This window comes from Catharus ustulatus, chromosome 2 (genome assembly GCF_009819885.2).
Source record: "Catharus ustulatus isolate bCatUst1 chromosome 2, bCatUst1.pri.v2, whole genome shotgun sequence".
In the NCBI taxonomy this organism is placed as follows: domain Eukaryota; kingdom Metazoa; phylum Chordata; class Aves; order Passeriformes; family Turdidae; genus Catharus; species Catharus ustulatus.
Genome location: NC_046222.1, coordinates 5,997,147 through 6,020,191, shown reverse-complemented (window position 1 = coordinate 6,020,191; position 23,045 = coordinate 5,997,147). Strand labels below are relative to the sequence as shown.

The following is a 23,045-nucleotide window of genomic DNA, read 5'->3' as shown; positions in this document are numbered from 1 at the left end:
TAAGGAATTGTGCAACAGACCTTTTGTTATTGGGCTGAAGAAGAATAGTGTTTAGTTGATATTTTCAGGTATGAGAAGTCTGTCAAGAAACTTGTGGTGGAGTTGTTGGCTTAATTTTATGGATGAATTGTCCAGCTATTATCCCTGAACACTCTCAAGGCAGCTACTTTGAAATTGCTTTTTCTTGATAAATACTTGAATAGTGGGCTGTATAGTTGAGCTGTATGAACTGATCTTTCTTCATTTATGGTGACTTTAGAAAAATAAGATACAAATTTCTTTTCCAGATAAGCTTACAAGTATTTTGGAAAGGTCAAGAAAATAACATTCCAAACCACACTAACACTTTTGGGGAATATGTTTGGAACTTCTACATTTTTACATTAAAATACTATTTCTCATTAAAGAAAACTTGTAAAATGAAGTGGTTTTGTTATATAATACCTGAGGTTTTGGATAATGTCTTTAATAATGCAAAACTCTTGAAAATATTTCATTTTCTTTGTGCACATATTATTGGCTGATATGATTGTTCTAATAGGATTTCTGAAAAGGAAAAGATTGTGTGGATATTCCAAATATGTCACTCTTGCTTTTTTAACTGACCTTCACTACTTTTAGGTTTATTGTCACTGATTTGCTGTAGTAGCAAAGACTGCTCTCTAATTTTTCACCCTTTGCTATTGATTATACCCCCAATTTTCCTGAACTTTACTTCACTTTACCCTTTTTTATTTTTTGAGATGCCAGCTTGTAAAATTGCCATGTCTATGAACATCATATGCAAACTTCATGTAGAAAATATTAGTCATTTCAGTTGAGACTGATAATAAAGTTATAGTCTAAAAGTTGTTAATGATCTGTTTCCATCTAGATCAGTTATTACTCAGCAAACTCAAACCATAAAGACAATATTAAAGTAACTTAGTGATTTTTCTAAATGGAAGTCTTTCTTGCACCATGAGGTGATGGAATCCAGATAAAAACGTCCTGTCTCTTTCTCATGTGGTGCTTCCATAACTTTCTTTTGAGAGTAGGTTCCTCAGTGTTTCACTCCATTCAGGACAGAAAATAGAACATTATCTAAGTGATATTGCTTAAAATGACCACTGGTCACACCAGATGATACAGCAGGACTGTGCTTGGCTCCAGCTGAGATGGTGAATCCTCTTGGAGATAGATGTGAAAGCCTTGGAGGATGTTTATTCTGCAAACAGCTCTCTTTGAGCCTTGAGAACTTTTGTAACTGAGGCCTCTGATCCTGTATGAGGATGATCATGGAGGCTCAGAGAGAAGTAGATAATTAGCTTTTCTCAAGCCATTAATATTTCTATCCTCTGTAACTTTATATTAATATCTGTTAGTACTGATTATTCTATTTTTTTTTTTTAATTAATTACTTGGTGATTTTTTCTGGAGTTTATCTTAGCCTGCATTTCTCTGTTACATGAAGGAGATATGTTCAATTAATATTGCTTAGATTAATTGACATTTTTCTTAGAGCAAGTAAGGTATTTCTCCACTTGTTTTCAGTATTTCATTCTTTCAGTATTCAAACTGACAATAATGTGAGATATTGCCAAAGAAAACTCAAAAATCTTCCTAACATCACTTTTCACAGCACAGGTTCAATCTAAATATCTGGTGGGAACTAACTTGTCTTTAGCTCCTCCTCCAAATTGGAATCCTCTAATCACAAACTATTTTTTTCTAGCTCTTACTGCTTGAATTCTTGATGCAATATAATGAAATTCTCTTAGCTTTGCAATTAAAGTCACATTTTTAATTACTGAATCCTTTCGTAGACTTTCTGCATTGGATCTTACTCTGACTTGTTATGCCTTAACACGAATCACTCTGCTTTGTCTCAAAGATTCCAGAGTGCTTTGGCAGATTTCACAAGAGCTCGTGGCATCAGTCTTTCTCTGTGATTCCCACAGAAAGGGGAACAGACAGCCAAAATAACCAGGAGGACAGTCAGGATGTATCTCAAAACCATCCTCATGTTCGAGGAGAAAAAAAACAAAGCACAAAAGCATTAAAGCCATTGCTGCCAAAACTGATGAAGTTGGGATCTGCCATGTGAGGAGGTCCCAAAATGCCCAGACTTCTTGCACCTGCTTGTGGCTCCCTCACAAGCACTGAGAGTGTTCTAATTCCATGTGAAGGAGCTTTCCTGGCAGGTGCTTGGGAAGAGGGCTCCAGATATGTGTTGTAAACTGCTGTGTCATTTGTGACAGTGACCCCAATAACTTTCAGTCAGGACCCTTTGCTTTCCCTTCCCTAGTACCCACACAGTTTGTTTATTCCCTTGGAAAAACAAACAAAAAAATGTTTTCCTTGGTAACCTCATGTCTGAGGCAGATTTATCTTTCAGCTGAAACTGCCTTTATTAATCCTCATGGCAAGTGTAGGAACAAAAAAAAAATCAGAGGAAGAGAAAGGACAGAAGAAAGTTTGGCACGGAAAAACTCAAGGAGCGGGCAAAATATTTATTCTTCAGATATTGCTGTGGGTCATTGCACCAGTGGGTTTCTTTTCCCCCCAGGTTTTGTAGTTTACATTTTCTGCAGGTTTCCCAAGCCTTGATTGGTGAGAAGCGAGGAGGATTGAGGGATGCTGGCATGTTGAAGTGCCTGATGGAGGAGAGCTCTCATCATTTTGGAGCAGGAGCTGAAATCTCTTGGCGCTGCTTTGTGCCTCACTTTGTTTAAAATAAATTAGCAGGTATGATCAAGCATTCTTCATTAAAAACACCCTGTGATTTCCACTGGTGAACTATCCTGCTTGATGGCCTAATAGTTAAGGAAATAAATATCTGCCAGCCTGAAGGGAAGCTGGGAAATTTCAGCAAAATTCAGTCTTGACAATATTGCATGGATCCCACCATTCATAGTTATGCTGAATACAAAGCCAGAGAATCATGGAAGGGATTCAACTGCATGTACAGAACTCTTTTTGAGGACAAAAAACCCCAAAACCTCCAAAAAACAGAGAATAAAAGATTGGCAGCTGGGAAGATAATGTTTTATTTTCTCAGGTAGGGTACTTTGGTGACAGGAATGTGAGAATTAAGAGTATTAGTCAGAGACAGTGCAATGAAGTGCAAAAATCTATGTTTTAGGTTGCACAGTGCCAGTCACTTTCCCAAGCTGATTTTCAATAAGGTACAGCAATCCCACTGTGATAAAGTGTTTCAGATTAGTGTTGGAACCCTTTGATTTTATGTTGAAGTCAACTTATTTAAAATAAATGACAGTCCCCGTTTTCTCTCTTTACTAACCTTAGAATCATTGCCGTGAGTTTGGAGTTGTTTAAGCAACTTCAGTGATTTGCCCTGAATTTCTCAGAGAAACAAAAGTAGCAACTGTAATAAAATAGAGATCAACAATCTGTTTACCTCCACTTCATTTCAACACGTGTTCTTAAATAAGGAAATTTTGGGAAATTCTCTTTACCTTCTTTCTTCTCAGTGCAATTCTGGCTGAGCTTTTTGAATTTTTTTTTTTTTTTGTGTGTGTGTGCAGAAGGAGTCAAGTGTCATTCTGAGAAAGCTGTCATCTTTGTTCAAGGCTGCTGGTGTCTGAATTTGTATTGTGCATTAGCTTTTCCTTATAGGTTTTCAAGGGCCAGCTGCTGGTACTTTATTTCATTTAATTTTGAATACTCCTATTTTATGGCTTGGAAAAACAAGGAAATATGGCTTGTCTGCTTACTTTAAAAGAATAAAAATGAACATCACAGCCTTAATGTGATTTTTAAGCAGTGGCAATGGTCCTAGAACACCATATTAATATTGATAGAATGGTGTGCTTCTGGGGAAAATTGTGCTGGCTTTATTCATACAAGATGTTTGGTGGCTTTTGTGGTGACATTTTGTCCTGAATGCAGTGAAATTGGCACTGCAGGTATAAGGACAACTGCTTTTTTAAATGCAATTTTGAGGGGTTTTTATTTTTGGGGTTTTTTTAGCAGAGTATTAAAATGAGCCTCAGGAGATCTGTTCTGAACTCCCCTGTCAGGCTCAGAAGTCTGAAAAGTATAAGACATTCCACTTAATTCTTCTGTGTTCATTTCCCCAGCTGTGAAATGGGAGTAATGCTGTCTCTTTTTCCCCTAAAATGTGGTCTATGCTGCCCAAAAAATGATCTTCAAGGCAGAAGTCCATTTTTTACTGTTTCTGTGTTTGTTGATGTAGAGCTGTGAACAATATATATATATGTATATATGTAGAGATATATATATATATAATATATATATAATATATATGACTTTTTATAAATAAGGTACCTTCATCTGAGGCTGTGGTCTCAAACAGTGCTCTATCACTTTTCCTTTTAATTTATTTAAAATGTTGAACTACCAAATCATTTTTCTTAGCCTGTTGCATGCCCTGCAAATTTCTTCCATGCAAGTTGCATAAGCTTCAGTGCAATATTTGTAGCTAATTTATACAACAGAGATTGACTCTTTTAAAACAGTAGGCTTTGTTATTGTTACTACTGTTGAATTGGAAAGGACTTTTTTAACTGCTGGCAAAACTTGTGCTAAGTTTGAGGAAAAAATTAGGTCTTACAGTACTTCTGGAGTAAATTGAAGTACGTATTATATTCATAAAACTCCAGAATATTGAAGCTTAATCTTTCTCTTTCATATGTGGTTTGATTTTTCCTTAGAGGTGAATCTTGCACTAATAACCATTAATAAAGTAAAACTGAGAGGGCTTGAAAAGAGAATCTTCAGTATTAAATAATTTTCCTACTTGAGAATTTAAATTTTTCTTGCTATAAAATATTTTTTTAATATCTAATTACCTGGTTAAGTTATAATTTTGTTAAATTTATCCTTTTTAGGAAATCTCTGTGCGTCACCTGGTTTCAGCATAGATAGAAATTAAGAAATAAGGCATTGCAGCCTATTGGCTTCCTACAGTCCAAATGCTGCAGATAATACAATTTTCCCCACAAAACTGAGCAGGAATAGGTAAATATATTGTGAGACACTACATTATGTCACCTTTTATCCTTCTGCTTCACTGGGAGCAGGGGCAGGGAGCTTTTTAAATGGCTGGGCTGATGACAAACAGCGAGTGTGACGGGCGGTGAAATGGGAGCGTGTTCCAGCATCTCCAGGCCTGCATTGCAAACTCCTCTCTGTTTCAAGGGAGCTGCAGCCAGAGTGCTTTTGCTGATAGCAAATTCAGTGGAGTGCTGTGGGGAGCAAAACGATCCCTAAAGTAAGCACTGAGGGCTTCAAAGGCCAAACCCGACATTTGGAGAGCTCTGAGCCACCAGGGCAGTGCTCAAATGTTCATGTTAGATGCGTCCCTGTGAAATGCGTGGTTCAGGTGTCCTGTGAAATGCTTGATTCAGGTTTCCTGGGATCCCTCTGTGCAGCTCCACCAACTGGGAGTGCAGCAGACTGCTGCAGTGACAAAGCCAAATCTGTGCAACCTCAGGTGCTGTGCAGAAAGGTCGTGGTTTGATATCCTCTAAAAAAAAAAAATTCCTGCCTTTCCTTGCCTTTCTTTGCCTTTCCTTGCCTTTCCTTGCCTTTCCTTGCCTTTCCTTGCCTTTCCTTGCCTTGCCTTGCCTTGCCTTGCCTTGCCTTGCCTTGACTCTGCCTTGCCTCTGCCTTTCCTTGCCTTGCCTTGCCTTGCCTTTCCTTGCCTTTCTTTGCCTTGCCTCTGCCTCTGCCTTTGCCTCTGCCTTTGCCTTTCCTTGCCTTGCCTTGCCTTGCCTTTGCCTTGCCTTTGCCTGGCCTTGCCCTCTTAGAATTTTTAGTAAGTACTGATGAGCATTATAAAGCACGTAGTCCCAGTGTCTACCAGATCCTAGATTCTGATCTGTGCGAGCAAAGGCTGGGTGCTGCCTCTACTCAGCATATTCTGCTTGTTAGAAGAGGTGGGTTTTACCTAAATACCCTTAATACCCTAAATGCCCCTCCTGCCTTCCTATCCCAGGGCCCCAGCTCTGCTGAGGATCTGGGCAGATGCATTTTGTGGAGAAGTCAAAGCCTTGCTTATCCTCCCTTGCCACACCTTCCTACCACACTGAGGCACTTCCACCCCACTGCTTCTTCCTTCTCCCCTGCCTGACATCCACAGCTGCTTGTTTTCTGGCAGCTCTCACATCTGTCCTGAACCTGACCTGGCTTTGCTGGTGGAAAATCAGCCTTTCACACACCTGTAGTCTTTGTGAGTCCTGCTGTTGCTCTGGTGCACAAAATAAATGAGATACTCACTACAGGAGTTTTTTCTAGACAATTCAGGGAAGCTAACTTCTTCATATTTCAGTGTCAAATGAGATGGCATAATCAGAAATAACTTGCTGCTACACCTTGTTTTTTCATATTCATCGCATTTTTTATTTTGTCATAGGCAATTGTGGTCAGAGCATGTGTTGTAAAATGTGCCACAGTGTGATACCAGGGCCTCATTTTAAGTGATTTGGGATGACAGCATACTGCCAGTACTAAATACTAATATTGAAATGGGATTTGTTCTTTTGAGTTATATTCTTAACTTTCTAAGGACAAATTTTGGGCCAGGGATTCCAAGTTTTTGCTTGGCTCATTGAGAACAGAAGGAAACAGTCTTTTTGTTGCTGTAACTTTTAAAACTTCATTCTCCTTCATTTGCGACTGAAACCTATTGCTTTTGAAATAGGGCAAAAAGGTGAAAAAACAAACCACAAATGAACCAGCAAGCTATAAAACTTTCTATAAGAAGAGAACACTATTGTTTTTTCCAGTTCCTGATTTGTTCTTTACTGTTCCTAATTTCTAGACGTTTCAGTCACACTGTGTATCTTGCAATATGAATTCATCCACTAGAAGACTTTATTGGTATAATTAAAGATATAGATCTACATGGGGCTTTTGTTAAAAGGGTTTGGATATTTTTAATGACATCTGATTTGCTAGCCCAAATGTCAAGCACATAATTGCCATTTCAGAGTTTCATAAATCTGAATCAATTAGTAAAAAGAACCCCTTGACCTTGTGTCCATGAGCATTCATGATCATTCAGTCTAAGTGCTAAGGAGCTATTGGCACATGATGTTCAAGCTGAGTGATCCTTTTGTTCAATCTCATTTTCTTGGAGCAAGGTAAATGCAGCTCCCTTTGAGTTTAAAACCTTGCTAAATTATTTAGTGCTACATACCACAGACTGATTAAATTTTTCACAGAGTAGTGAGATTGTTTCCCAGGTAGGTCATCACTCAGTTCAGTTTACCACTTAAAATTTCTTTCATTCTCAGTCAAAATACAGCAAGGACCATCCATCATTATCACTCTGTCCTTTAATTTTTCTGTCAGCCTTTGTCAGGCTTGAAACAAAAGCCTTTACATTTTTATCAACTGCAGCTATTGTTGTCTGATTTGTGCTCAGTCATGTCAAAATATCGGTTGTGTTTTTACCAAAAAAGTCAAATATTTTCAATAGGTCAGATCTATCTTTCACATAAGCCCACTAAACCAAACAGAACCATTTCTCATTTCTTTGGAAATGGAGAGTAAAAATGCTCAGGGCCAAATTGGCAGGAAGAGTAAATTATCCAGGCTCCTTTCACTTAAATGGATGGATGTCTTCTGCCTTAGCAAGGAGAACGTGGCATCAATTCAGGGAGGAAGGAGAAGCAAACAGGAAATTTTGAGCAGGTGGGGCTCGACACGGCTTTGAGCTGATCTTGTGCAAGGCTGCTCTGCCACTCCTAAGCAGTTTGCATCTGTGCCTCTGCTGAGGAGCAGCTTCCACACCAAGCCCAGTTTGCCTGTTCCTCCTTTTTCCACTGGGATTCAGCCTTCAGGTCGCCTGCTGGCTGCTCTGCCCTGGCTTGTGGCACAAGGAACTGCTTTCAGAGCCTTCCTCAGCCTCCTCTCTGCAGCACGGAGCTCTGACATTGTTGAGTCCTCACTGAAATGAGGGCTCTGGGATGAGCATTTGCAGCTCAGCTCAAACCTCCCTGTGCCACTGGAAAGAGGTCAGAGCCCATCTCTTTTACCAAATTCCAGTCCAAGCCTCACCTGTGTAACCTGTGGAACAGAAGGGTCCATTGGAGTCCCTTGGCATGAAGGTCAACCCCTTTTCTATTTCCAGCAGCTTTTATGGAAACAATTAGTTCTCCATGAGCTGTTTGCATTTCAAAACTAGCAAGATGATGAAGTTAATACCAACTTAATTACATTATTGGATTTTTGACTGAATATCTGCCTGTCAACAAACATCCAGTTTAGAAGTGAGGTTTCAAAATTAATGGAGACAATTATTGCTTGGCTTCTAGATCTCCTGAGCATGGCTTTTCTATCCTCTTTGGTTTCCCATCTGCAAAATATAGCTATTTTCTGCTTCAAAGGAGGCTAAGGATTAATACTTTAGTATTATTGAAATAGTCATCTGGTGCAGTGATTTGGGTATGGCTACTTGAATTAAAAAGCTCTGTTCTGCAAGGTCTCTTGGTCACAATGATCCTTGGTATTTAGTGGCACGAAAGTCATAAACAAAAATTCATTTTCAGCTGAACATTGTGTACAACTAGATTCAAAAACTGCAAGACAAGGAAGTGGAATTTAGTTTCACTCCAGCACAGATTTCTTGGGCAGAAATCTGCAAATCCATTCTGTTAAGATCCTCCCTGACAGAAAGCTCAAGAGGACAAATCCACGTTGTCCCTTTGATAGGATGTTCTGAGCAGCTGCCAGGAGGGAGCTCTGGATGACAACCTGTGCCTCACTGGTGAAATAAGATAGGTTTGCAAAAAAACCCCAAAAGTCCTGCAGGACTAGGAACAGGTCAATTGTAATTCCCTTTTCTGGAATGAAATGGAGCAGCACACCCCCTATGAAGCACAGTGATCCATGTGGCTTAAACAGAAACCTGTGCTGTTAAGTATCTGTTTTAATCCATAATCTGTGTGCTTTTGGGAACTTCAAACCCATTTACCTGCAATGCATGATGAGAGGCTCAGGAGCACTGACCACTACTTTAGGTTATTTCTTGAACTGCATGGTCTGTATTCTCTTATGCAAAGACAAAGTAGGGATCATACCAGAATGCTGTGCTCAGATCTGGGCTGTCCAGAGTAGGATGTAAGGATGAGATATGGTCCAGGCATTCCAAAAAGTGTTGTCTGAAGAACTATGAGCTATTGGGTTACTTTGCACATTCCTATTGCAGACTTCCATGTTTTTAATGAAACAATTCCATGGGGCAGAGCCTCCAACCTCAGCTGGTACCAAGCAAACCTTTCTAGAGCCCAGAACAGAGTCAGATTTCATTGTCTGGGCAATGCAGTGCTCCTCAGGCTGCTGATTCCTGGCTTCTCTCCTGTGCTGTGGTCTTTAGGAGCAGGTCCTGGTATTGCTGTGGGCAAAGCAATCAGATGCAATCATTTACATGGTGGCTTTCACCTCACTCTGGAAAGAAACTGAATGCTATTCCTTGTTTTTGCATCCCTTTTGAGAAGATATATTTTCTTTGAGACTTCTGCCAGGTTTCCATTTTGATGTTTGGCATCAGAGTTTATGACTTGCATCAGGAAAATAATTCCTGCACAAGTTTTCATTATTCTTAACCTGATGAGATCACATCTGTATTAAAGCACTGACATATCCTAATTCATGTTAGTTAGAACATTTCCTATGTAGCCTTTCATTTTAAATAAGAAATCTAGTTTGAAATGCTTTGATCAGAAGAGAAACCAGAAAGGTCTAAGTTCACCAGTGACTCATGTAAGCCATTATTTGGTAAAATAGGTAAACAGTGTGCTTGCAGGTTGGATAGCACTGTCATAAAACCTTAACTTGTCATTGCAGTCTTCAGTAATTGGTATTTAAGAAAGATAATGAATGGAACCATGAGTCACTTTAATTAGTTTTACATACAAGAATGATGTATAAAGCTTTTCTAATAAACAAGGTTTTGCTCTCCTTATGAAGTAGGTGGAGTTTTTTTTCTCTTTGATTTAATTTTTAACAGATACTTATCAGGGAAGGAGTTTCATTTTATGAGAAGAAATTGCATAGATCAGTACATGTGACATGTATCTTTTTAACATGTTAATTTATTTCTAATGCTTGTTATACTCAGTTCTATTCCATTATTGTGGGACTCATACTCCAGGTAATATTATCATTATTCCTGGTGATTAATATGACTACAACTGTGAGAGTTTTTAAAAGCCTGTTCTAATTTTTCTGTCTTGAGAATATTTTATACTGGGAATTTGATTAAATATCAGTGTACATTAGATTAAAAATCAGTGTACAGATGAAAGATGAATCTTACACTGTTTTCTGATGGCTTCAGAAGTAGAACATCACACAAATATAGATTCCAGAGAGCATAGTGGTGGTTTTTATCAACTATTAACATATTAACTAACAAGGAGACTTTTAAACTTGGAAAATAATCTGTCGTCCAGCATGGAAATAAGGTAAGTATGCTACTTTGAAGCCTTAAGAGAGTAATTATCTAATGCTGAGCTCAAGGACCCTGTGTCTGAAGTGTGTTCTGTAGGGCCCAATACTGAAAAGCTCTGAGCTACTTCAGCTTCCATTGATTTCAGTCAGAATTGATGGTGCTCAGGGACCAATTGCATTTCTTTCCACAGCAAGGGAAGACAGATTGTGGGTCAGATTTTTGCTCTTTTATTGCACTAAATAGCACCCTTCAGAAATATTTTCAGTGAAATCAGTATGGAATGGGTTACTCACCATCAACAGCTGAGAAATGAGTCCTTCCCTTTCAAACCTGCAATATAAATAATCTGAAAAATGCCAGATGCTTTTTATGTCTTCTCAGAAGTGCTTTTCTCTAGTTCTCTTCAGAGCTCTTGTTTGTTTGTTCTTTAAAACCTGCAATCACCTTATAAGCAAAGTCCTTTTGGCCTTTATTGCTTCTGGCAGTGTAATCAAAGTATTTTCTCTGTATATATCTGGTTATGCTCTGCTCTGTCCTGGAGCATTCTGCATCAGGAGTTGTTGAGAAGCAGCCGTGCTCCTAACCCTGGCACACCTGCACTTGCTTGAGCAAAACCTGAAGGGTTTTATAGGATGCTGTCATCATTTTATGTATGGATTTTTTCTGACTTGCATGCATGCTATTTTATCAGTAATGTTATTATCACTTCTGGTTTTTAGTTTGAAGGTGTTATAGAAAAGTACTGATGTGTGCTAACAATAAATTGTGAGCATTAAGGATGACTGAAAGATGACTGTGCCTGCAAATTAGGGTAAAGATTTTGAAATATACTCTGCTCTGGATCTTAGCAGACAACTGTGTCTTAAGCAAATGTGTGGGAAGAAGAAAAGCAATCCGGAAAAAGCAGCTCTTATAGTTAGTAGCATTTTCTCCCCTTTTTCCCTCCATTGAGTCTGTCTGAAAGTGGGTGTTTTAACATACAGCCATTTCTCGTTAACATGTGTGTGTTTATTTTAGCATGATGGTGTTGTTTTTTTTTTATCATCTCCCACTCTGACACAGCATGTTTCATCTGTGTATGGTTTCCACTATGTGAGACATTTAAAATGGCTCAGTGAAGAAATGGATTCTTGTCACTTAAACCGTCACTCTCGTTCTGTGGAAATGTGGTCATTTTAACAGAGTTTTAAATTCCGTGTACTCAAAGATTGACTATAGAAATTGAGAGTGATAAATGTCAAGAATTTAAAGGTACTCTGTTGTACCTGTAATAATTTATGTTAATCATGTTTTAATTTAGTCATTTTCAACATGCTTGTATTTACAAATTAAACCACTATTATGGTTCTCCTTTGTTTGCATGATATGATTTTATTTTGTTTTTTTTTCCACTCACCAGATGTTTTCAACACTTTGCTTCCCACTACTGTCATCCCCTCCCCTACCACTGCAACAGTCACAACCAATGTAGCCTTAAAAGCCAGCACAACCACATCTGCAGCAGCCACCAGCATCAGAGGTACAGTATCCTTCTTTGTTATGGCCTGGGAAGCACATGATAAGTAGGAAATTAGAGCTTTGATTTTGATTTTTTTTTTTTTTTTTTAACAAGGATAGAAATTGCTAAAGAGAGGGTGCAAGCATTTCAGTTCAGTATGTGTTTAACAGAATAACCCACAGGGTGATATGTGGGTTAAGAAAGATATAGTTTGACCTTGAGTGTTGTCATTGCTCTAGCAGTGTGTGTGTGAACTTTGACAGGATGCTTAAATTATTTGTATACATTTGCATTTAATTTTTTAAGGTTAGTAAATTAACTTTAATGCAAAATGCAAGCAAGCTATTTTTAAATAAACATGACCTTTTAAGACTGGTTATTTTGGGTGCTACCGTTTGAAACAAGCTAGGTGCCTCAGCACTGGAATTTCTGTTGATGAAATCTTGCTTGATAGCAAAGAGGCATTGCATTGCATCACCCTTGTTAGCCTTTTACAGTTTAAAGCATTCCTAATTTAGGGGTGTTGTTATCTCACCAGAGCTAGAGTAAGTGAACTAAAAGTTCTCTCTCCCTGACCCCCATCTGTTGGGGTTTTTTTCTGTTACAGCTTTTCAAATGGTTCTAGTAATGCTTCATTTCTTTATGAGCAAAATATAAAGGTTATTTTACTCTTTTATGCAGTGGCTGATCAGATAACTGCTAAATAGGGAAGATTTGTGCAGAAGGTTTTGCAGATTATCATCTTCTGGGTAGCTACAAATCTCTTGTGGTAAATGAAATGGCAGAAGGTTCCTGTGTGGTCCCTTGAAAGCTTTCACTGCACAAGAAGAGAGGAAATCATTCTTTTACCACAATGCAAGTGTTGACATGATGAGGTGTAGTTAGGCCAGGAAAGTTAAGACAGGTATGAAATCTTTTTTTTCTGGAAGTGTTGTTATTAGTCCATTGCAGTGACCTGCCTAACTTGCAAGAATAAAGATTGTGATAGTGTCAGGTCTCCTAAATTTTTCCTCCACAGGGCACAGTTATCTTAGTAATGTGGCCTTCATAAGATAAACTGACATCAAACCTAAAATTATATTTTTTAATCTTTAATATTACTTTTAATGTGAAATTGCTATTATTTTAATGAAGAGAGGAAGTGTTGTAGTAGTCCTTTTCCTTCAGAAAGAGAAAGCTAGACCATGGAAAACAGTGTTCATGGGTCTAAGAGGTTGCAAGAGCATTTCCTGAAAAGGAACAGAATGACAGGAATTGTCTTTATAAAAGGGAGTTTTGTATAAAGCACTTTCCAGCTTTGTGAGGGCTCACATCCTGGAAGGACGATGCTCTTGGTGTGCTGTGCTGAAGTTTTCTGCCCTTCATGAATTGTTTTCTTTTGTTTGTTATGTGGTCATAACTGTGTCATTGTTATGATTGTACTGATGTTTTTAATGCATTGTCTCACCTCTTCAGTGTGGTTTAGGGCCTCATTTGCTTTCCTGTGGAGTGTTCATTTTCACTATTTGTGTGTCCAGCATCAATAGAAAGGTCTGAAACAGGGGAACTCCTTTCTAAGTTTCAGCTCTAATACATGGGGGAATGCATGAAATTTGGTGCTACACTTACAGAGATGCTGCTTTACTAGAAAGTGAAAGAAGGAAAGTTGGGTGATGAATTGCTGAAACATGAGCACTCACTTTTTCCCAGAAAGAAAGAAGGGAATGCAGCAAAATGTCTGAAAAGATGAGACCACTCCAACCTCAAGGAAGTGGTAGATAGAATCTGTTGGGGAGATATTCAAAGGGACAAATGAGAGTGGGAAGTCCGTTTCCTCAAAATCTTGTATTGAAAGGAAAATGATAGTTTATCCCAATGCAGAGAAAAAATAGGACACATGTAATAAACTAATGAAGTTGTTTTTTTAACAGTCTAAGTTATCAAACCTCACTAAAACACAAAAACAAGAGGTTGCTATAAACATAAATCATGGAACATATCAATGTGGAAGAAACAGGAAAACAGGCATGCAACTGGGTGCAAAAAGAAATGAGCAAGTTGTGAGAAATTTAGCAAAATAAAAGTGTTTAGAAACACAGTAGATGAATAACAAAAATAACGAAAACAATAGTGAATAATGAGGACAAGGCTGAAGTAATTGAAATTTTAGCCAACAGTGGAAGACAACTGGAGTGCTGTTTCCAGTGGGGGGTAGGGGGAGGTGAAAAATGACCACAGACAGAGACAGATCAAAGAATAAGGACAGAAAACTGTCAGATAAGCCTGCAGAGAGCTAAAGGCACCACCTTGTTTGGGTTTGCTTTCAAAACACAAGTCAGTATGACTGATGAAAAGTTAATTTCCAAGTTCGGTGGGGAAATGATTCCCTGAATTAATCACAGAGACATTTAGTGGAGACACTTGGTAAATGCATGGGATACAGTGACTTCAGATATTCAGCTATTTAAGATCTGTGACTTCCTTCATCCTGACTTTCTTTCAAAATGTTTGATTCCCATGGCAGAGGGAATTGGGCAAGGTGCATCTCCTTGGTCTCCTCATCCCCTATCCTTCTTGGACCCCTAAACAAATAATGTTGACAGACTTTCAGTGCCTGCTGTGGCGTTCTGCCATCCTGAAACACAAGACTGAGCCTCATCTCCATGTCAGAACCTCATCTCCCCACAGAGCCACAGAGAATGACATAAGAGCCATTTCAGAGAAGGTCAGGTTTTTCAGTACTATCTGTTGCTAGCTGAGCAAAAAGTACCACATAAACATATTTTCCTTTGACACCTCTGCTTCATATTACAATAGGATTTTTGACATGAAAGAATTTATAAGGACATTAACTTGAGAAACTATCCATATATTCTCAAATATCATTTTTTGTTTTGTTTTTTTCTTTGTCCTGCTTTGATGGATCATGCCTTAAAGAAACACTTTCTCCTCAGATCATGGGGTAGTGAATGCTATTTAATAATACATTTTAACTAGGTTACCCATAGCTGGAATAATAAACTTTCTAGACAGATTTCAGATTTAGATTTTGCTCTAAAAATGAGTATACTTAATACTTAAGAATCTCCTTGGGTGAGTTTTACAAGACATTCCTCTGTTCTGCATGATTTTTACATAGTCCATTTTGGGTATGTGTTGCTTCACATCCAGTCACAGGAAATGTCTTTACAGGCATAAGATACAGGGTATAAAAAGCCAATGGAACCTGTAAATCCAAGGCATTTTGCATTCTGATTGTTGTACCTCCTCATTACCAAAAACCTTAATTCATGGGGAAAAAAAATTCTCCAGAAGTCATCAGTTAATTCTGGAACCATGTGATTCATTGCTGTCCTAATTTGCCTGGCATTTAGTAAACAACATGAAAAAGGCTACGGATCCAGTTGGGTGACAGCGTGATAATTCATAAACTTTCTGTTTAGTCAAACTTTTCACTTTTTCAGACAAATATTCGCTCGTTTTTGTGCTCAGTCCTTCAGGAATTAATTATTCTTTTACTGGTACATTACCTACTAACTCAAAAAACCCTAAACATAATTTGATGCCAGTGAGGAATATTGCCCTTTATATATTTGTCAAGGGTATCTTAAAGCCTAATAACCGTGATGAGGAATGCACGACAAAATGAGAATAAAATCTATGAGAAGAAACAAATCTGGAGGACTACTGAAAGAATAATTATACACTGTATGAGTAGACGTCTTTCTATCAGATTTATGTAATGTTATTTGCGAAAGCTGTGCATGGATCCATGCAATTTTTCCCTTTTATGAAGAGGCATAAGAAGATTGTGGATTTGTCCCAACAGTAAAACAAAGGGTGCTTCCATTGGAGAAATTCTTTGTTAGTGTAAAGTTAATTTAGGTGGTGCTGTGCCAATCTTTCCAAGTCCTGTAGGTGGAGAAGGGAGTGTGATGAACAGTCTAGGAGAAGCCACCTCCAGTCAGAGCAGCTCTGTGTTTCTGGATGCACAGGGGGGAAAAGCTTGTGCACACAGATGTACATAAAACCTTCCCATGGGCTGTAATTTTGTTACTCACCCCCCCATACACACACAAACAGAACATTTGCTTTGTTTTGTTTAAATCCTATTTCTATCAAGGAAACAACAAAACTCAAAGAGGTTATAAAACTTGTTTATTTTGAGTTTATTACTGGAGACTGAATCACCCCTCCGCCACCCAAGCAGGTGGAAATGTAGCAATGCCAGAGCATCCCAATCCCAGCAGACAGATCCATTCAGTTCAATCACAGACATCAGGGTGAGTCAGGCTCAGCTGACTCACTTGGATGGTGACTGCACCAGAATGTTCAAAGCTTTATATAGCAGTGCCTAAAAGCATGTCCAGAAGTTGTTGTGTGCAGCACAGACAGGATTCTGCTCCCAGGCAGCTGCACTGGGGACATCAAGAGTTTGTTGGTGACCACAGAGCCAAAACGTGTGCACATTTATGTATCAGTGAAATCCTTGCCTTGTTGCAATCCACTTTGCTTTTATTGGGTGTGGCTCTGATATAAAATAAAGATTTCTTAAAGGAAATTTCTGGAGCTAAACTTAGGATGTGGCATAAGGAGGGTTTGAGGATGTAATAATTTTGAAAACTAAAAAAAAAAACAAACCAAAACCAAACCACCCAACCCTACTAGAATAACTGTGTCATTGTAGGCAGCTTAAAGCAGAAACTACTTGTACTCGTCTTACTTTTTCCTGTCAAAAATGCTAAACATTACCAGTTCTTTCCTTGTGATTTTATTTTTCTGTCCCATAATCTGATTAATATAACTTGGCAGGCTGAGATATTAGCAAAGAAAGAAACAACAAAGCAAGGAAAAGCTATAGAATATGTAAGGAGCAAAGGAGATAAGGGTAGACTTACACTTTAAATATAGTTGTATGTACTTACTTGCATTCAGCTCTGATAATAAAAATGATTGTTGTCTAATGTTAAAAGCAGTTTCCTATGACAGCCAGCTAAAAACCAGTTCATTTAAATGCTACTTTTATAGCTGTATCAGTAACATAAAATCTAATTTGTGGTTGGGTTTATTCAAACTGTGTAGGAAAATTAGAACATTCTAGGTTTTATTTCTTCTTTCTCCCTACTTTTACACTAGTCAGAAGGCTGAACAATTTGAGATTCAAACAACAGTGCCTTAGGGTTTTTTTCTCCATTAGACATTCAAGTCTTCATCATCCATCTTTCAAGAACTGCCATCTCTTGATTTTATACTGATTTCTTTCATTACCATTATTTTTACAATCTTCTTTTTCCTCAGCTGTATAGATGGTGTGTTTTTAAATCATGGAAAACCCATGTTAGGCCATGATGAGATCTTGAACTTATTTTCCAGGCTTCTTTTCTAAAATCTCTAAATAGGACTGTCTCGGTCAGAGGTATTACCCAGGTGAAACATCCACAAGTTTCAGCTGAGTAATACCTAGAAAACATTCCCTAGCATCTCCAAACAGCTGGTAGATCATACGGTTGGATTTTTTTTTTTTTTTTAATATCAAAATATACCTGTTGTGCACAGTACTTGAAGTTTCTTAAGTTCTACAACAATATTTTCATGACTTAGTCATCCACAGTGCCCATTTTAGGGGTTACACAGTGTTTGTTCTTTTTCTGAAGTACCATTTAATTAGGGTTTCATTCCACTAGTCAGGCTTGGTGGTGCAATTAGTGCTGTGAATTCTCAAAGCTCACAGATTTAAGATCAACAGAGGAGATTGTAGCATCTGTTCTAACTCAAAGAGCTCTTTGGTTTTCAGGTCTGATAGATACAGAGCCAGGAAAATCTTCTTTTAACATGATTTGAAAAAAAAAATTTAAAAAAAAAAAAAAAAGGGAAAAATTAAACCACTCCCTTCAACCCAAAAAACAACACAAAACAAACAACAAGATTTAAAAAAAAGAACAATGTCAATCAGTTGCATATTTTTTTGGCTGGATTCCTACAGGTTTCTAAGTCCCCACAGAATTAGGATAATGCAAACAGGATGTGTTCATGTGCATAGTAATCACACACCAAAACCATGCCAGCTCCAAGCAAGAGGCTATACAAAGATAATATGAAAAGAACTTTTTTTCTTTTTTAAATTTGTTTAAAGCTAGGAATTTTGGGTGTTGGTGCATCCACCCAGAATATCTTCTTGTCTCAGAGGCAACAGGGCCATAAGTGACAGCAGAATGAGGTTATGGAAGGAGGAAATTTTTCATGCAGTGTGAAACTAAATATAAAACTGCATGATCACTACATCCTAAAAAATGGAAATGGAAATTATGTCTGATGTCAGTTGCCAGAAAATGCTGACAACCCAAATGCTTCTGTGGAATTTTCACTTCCCAGATACTTTTAAAAGATGTTTTATAGTTGTAATATCAATCCAGGAGTAATCCTCAAGGCAACATGCACCAACCACCAAAAAATTCTGGCAACATGAGCCATATGAGGCTAGTTACCTCCACTGCCACGAAAAGTACTTGTGCTTTTCAATTTTTACCTTTACAAACTAAAGCAGAAACCTGTGCCATTTGTAAAATGGCAATTTTCTCTGCTGAACAGCCATTATGATGTAAGATGAGGACCGTCATCATTATTACACATTATGTGGTCATATTATTCATGAAATGAGGCTGTTGCATTGTGGAACAAATAAAGATAGATTTCATGATCTGAATAGTTTGCCAAGTAAATGAATATCATAAATGAGACATAGATTAAACTACAGGCATGCTGAATACATGAAAGAAAATATCGTAATATCATATATTAGGAACCTGCTCTTTGTGTCTGGGACAAATATTTCTAGTGCTAACAAATCCATCCAGCTGTCAGCTTGCAGTAATGAAGTAGGCAACTTAAAAAGTACACAATGATTTCCAGCCTTGATGGATTATCACTTAACCCAAAATGCAACGCTGTGCAGATAAGTATCACAATTGGTTGATGGTCTGATAAAGATTCCATTATATGGCTGGGCTCCAGAGAGGCTTCAGCAATGCATCAGGAATTCAAACATTCCCAAGCTCTGATCACACTGGGGGTTTCTTGGGTTTGGTTTTTTGTTCTTTTTTTTTTTTTTTTTTTCCCTACTGCATATGAATGATGAAGTCTGACAGTCTCTCTTGTAAAATGGCAGTGCAAAAGGTTTTCCAAATTAAGAGTCCCTTCTGCTGGAAGCATTTTTACCTCCTGCCAAGAGCATCCTTTGCTCTGAGTTCAGCCTCAGACCTCCCCTCAGGTGCTACAGGCTGTTAGGTGTCAGCTCTCCTTCTGCTCAGCTAGCAAGGAAACACAGGCATTTCCAAAAAAAAAGTCCCTGGGAAGAAGGACTGAAGTCATCAGTGTCACCACCCCTGTGTAAGTGCTGCACCAGAGTCAGTGTGTACTGCTGTCACACTGGCCATTTCCATCCTAGCTGTGTGCTGACCTCAAGTTAGTGGCTTTCAACATTCAGCTGTAAACAAGATGTGAAAACTGTGTTATTCATGCTACCTTCCTACTCTCTTCAGGCTTAAAATGTGATTTTCAAAATAGTAACTTTTTTAAAAGTAGGTTTTTCTACCTCCTGCTTTAAAATGCAGAATTCTACTGACCTCAAGAGATTTTGGTGACATAGTATTTATATCTCTACAAGTAGTTTGGTTAAATGAGTTTATCCCATTTCACTCACAGGTAGTTCTGAAGTGGGTTTATCTGGATTTTCCAGTCCAAAGAGAGACTGTCTGTTTTTGTGCTGCCCCATAAGCTTGACAATGGCCTGCAGATATCCAAATTATTTCCTCTACAGGAAAACAGGTTGTGCTTTCTTTCCTTTCTCCCAAGTAAAACTTTACATATAGATAAGCTCATTAATTTCCAGTGGGGCTGTGTGTAGTTTGGTGTGTTATTCCCAGATAAAATCTATGATCTGCTCAGTCTGGAGGGACCTGCTGGGTCACTTAGCCTAAATTCTTGTACAGCTTCCAGTGCCATAGATTTATAATGAGACACAGAAACCTTTATTTTATTAAAGAGCATCCACCAGAACATATGTAGACTTAATTTAGGACCTAAGGAAACAGAGAATGCACAATTCCCCTTGGTGCTTCTCTTCAGCACTTAGTTATCCTCACTGTTGCAAACTTGCTTCTCACTTCAGTGTCTTTGAGGTTAACAGCCACAGATTGATTCCTGAAGGCTTCACATTCCATATGCATTTTCTCCTCCAAAGCGAATACTCATTGTAAAGAAGACTGTAAATATGCTTTGAAATTGATTCTTGAATTTCATTTGAAAGAATTGAATCTATGATCTTTAGGATCTTATTAAGGCTTTGATTTGGTTTGCTTTAAAGGCGTTGTCAAGCATGTCTTTAATGGCGAGTTTTAAGGGCGATATATTGGATTTCTTACAGCAGGGAGAAAGATTAAGCAAATGGTTGCTCTTGAATGTCCTTCACTGTTGCTGTATTTGTATGGGATCACAAAACTCGGTTTTACTTTATTTAGAGTGGTGTTTATGGTATTTTAAAGGCACTACCTGCACTACCTGCTTTTTTTTTTAATAGTTATTCGTGGGTAAGGCAGATTTTGGCAAGGTCTGAGCTATCAGGGTATTGATGAAGTGCTTCACTGTTACAAGCAGAAGTATGCAACTAAATATTGTTATAGCTAGCAACAAGGACATCTAAAGCACTGTTCCAGTGCCATGTGGGATGATAAAAAAAGACTGAAGTGGTGCCAAGTTCTAAAAATGAGGAAAGGGAAGAAAAAAGAAAGAAAAATGCTTATAGTTTCAAATGTATTGCTAACACCTTTAATAAAAAATGCACGTCTTTCTCACTAACCAGTGAACTAAAGTCATCAACTGTGCCTTTGAAGCTGAAAAGATTACTCTCTCTGCCCTTCGTTTCTCTGACATTCCACTTGAAACACAGTTAATAACTTCCAGTGTGAGCCTCACAAAATGCAGAATTGATACTAATTATATTAAGTTTTTTGGATGAAAGATGACCTTGGTGAAATTTGAAGCTATAGCATTCCCCAGAACAAAAAAAAAATAAAAGCAAAATCGACAGAGAGTGACTTTGGAGATTATTTAACCCGACCTATTAATTTGTGCATGTGAAGTTATTCAGACTGTGAATACAAAAACGAGTATTCTTAAGGTATTCTCTCTTTTTTAGCATTTTTCAGAGCATTGAGATAAATTGCTGAAACACAACCCTGGGGTTTTTTTTTTTTCTGTTAGTCATTTGGGATGTCTTTTCTGTGACAGATTCAGCGAGGGCACTGTGGAGAAAAGGGAGTGCTTGGGGGGGCTGGCACGTGTGTGTGTCAGCAACCAACAAAGGCAAACAGGTGAAGAAAAATCAAATACCAGTGTTTTAAAAGATTAGCTTCAAACACACCTTTAAAGGAAAGAAGTGGAAGAGAAGTCTGGTTTGAAGTCCACAGTCTCGTAATCACAGCTGAGTTCATTTTTTTTTTTTTTTTTTGTCGCTGCAAAATTGAGAAAAAGAGAGAATTACAAACTCATCTACTCTGAGAAATATAGGGTGGAAAACCTTTTTCAATAACACTTGACTCACTGTTTGGCTGACTATAAAAGACCAAACAGGGAAGCAGAACTGGAACTGACTGAAAAAATGAAATTCAGAACCAACACAAGGAAGTACTTTTCACTCAGAAAGAAATACAATTTTTCAACAGCCAACTGAGCCAACTTTGGAATTGGAGGCACTGGGGTCATTAAAGAAAAAGGGAGATACTATTCTGGAAGAACTGTGTTAACCAGGATGACTTGCAATGGGCTGAATGGCCTTTTTCCCAAATTTATCTTCTTTTTGGAAAACTTTGATTACAAGTCATCCTGCTGTGATTTAGATAGCATGAATTTGAAAAGAGTGTATCAAATCTTTTCAATCAAGGTGCTTGGGTTTCTTTCCAGGCTGAATTCTTGCAAGCCTGTAATAGAAAACCATCAGTCAAGGGAAAGAAATATCAGGAGTAGCAATTTACCTTAATGTACAATTTCCTTTTCTAGCATAAAGGGTAAGAGACAAGGATCCAAGACACAAAGGCCAGAATATAAATATTTATGGGAATATATCACAAAAAAAAAGGAAAGAAAAGAAAAAAATCCCCAGACTGACAATTTGAGGAAGACATTTTATTTCTTTTGTACACTTCTTTTCTTGTGGCTAACAAGTCTCCACTGTATACACATCAGGTCATGAAGTGCATTCAGCACCCAACAGAGAAGACACAGGTTTCATTTTAATGAATTCAAAGTGACATAATGGACTTTAGAATTTACTTTGGACCAGGTCCCTGGACATCTGGACATACTTGAAAGATGCTGGCTTTTAAAACTATATTAATTTGTTAGAGAATGGGAATATCAAACAAAATTAATATGTAAAGCTTTTTTTTCTTTTTTCCTTTTTTTTTTTTTTGTGCGCAGTTTTCTGTACAGAGGAACATTTCTGATCTTCACGTTTGAGTTTCACTCAATTACTGTTTCCAGAGCAGGAATCCACTCTGTTACTGGGCTAAACTGCAAATACTGGGCACACTTTGAGATTCTTTGGCACAATTACTGCCATCAATCCTGAACTCGTTTATCACCTACAATGCAGTTTTGTTAGTGTCAATGCTGGGTTGCTCTTGTGTGTGTGGACATCTAAATGTCAGACTGTTGTTGTAGGGGTTTAGGGTAAACTGTGTGATTTTGAAAACAATGGCAGCCCTGGGTTATTTAAGTTTTTACCTGGTTCCAGAGCCCTATCCCTGCAGTTCATCTCAAAAGTGTCTGTTCCAGATATTTTGGAGTTAGCAACACCAATGAGAAATTAGTATTTTATTGCTCTCCTGCACCACAAGACCTTGTGCCAAGTAATTTGTGAGTGGTTTTATAGATTCCCAGTGCCTATGGGTTTTTTGTTGCTGCTGTTTTTATTGTAGGTCCCTGTATTATAGCATGACTGTGGACAAGCATGTTAATTGGTTTTTGTCTGATTAAAATCTTCACCTTTTTACTTCCTGGTGCTTTTGAGTAGTATTCACTAATTCTTACCAAATAATTTCTGTGGAAAAATTTGCTTCAAATTACTGCTATGACACTCAAAGACTTCAG

General features: G+C 38.0%; 1 protein-coding gene across 3 annotated transcripts in view; it reads left to right on the top strand.

Annotated features, from left to right (window-relative positions):
- The window catches only part of CADM2 (cell adhesion molecule 2), a 558,258-nt gene that overhangs the window by 497,251 nt on the left and 37,962 nt on the right, over positions 1-23,045 (top strand). For 2 of the 3 annotated variants that reach the window (XM_033051285.1, XM_033051284.1), the window contains one exon: positions 11,823-11,942. The exons of the other annotated variant lie outside the window; for it this stretch is intronic. In XM_033051285.1, coding sequence (XP_032907176.1) covers positions 11,823-11,942 — 120 coding nt within the window. The remainder of the gene's footprint in view (positions 1-11,822; positions 11,943-23,045) is intronic. 3 annotated transcript variants of the gene reach the window in all.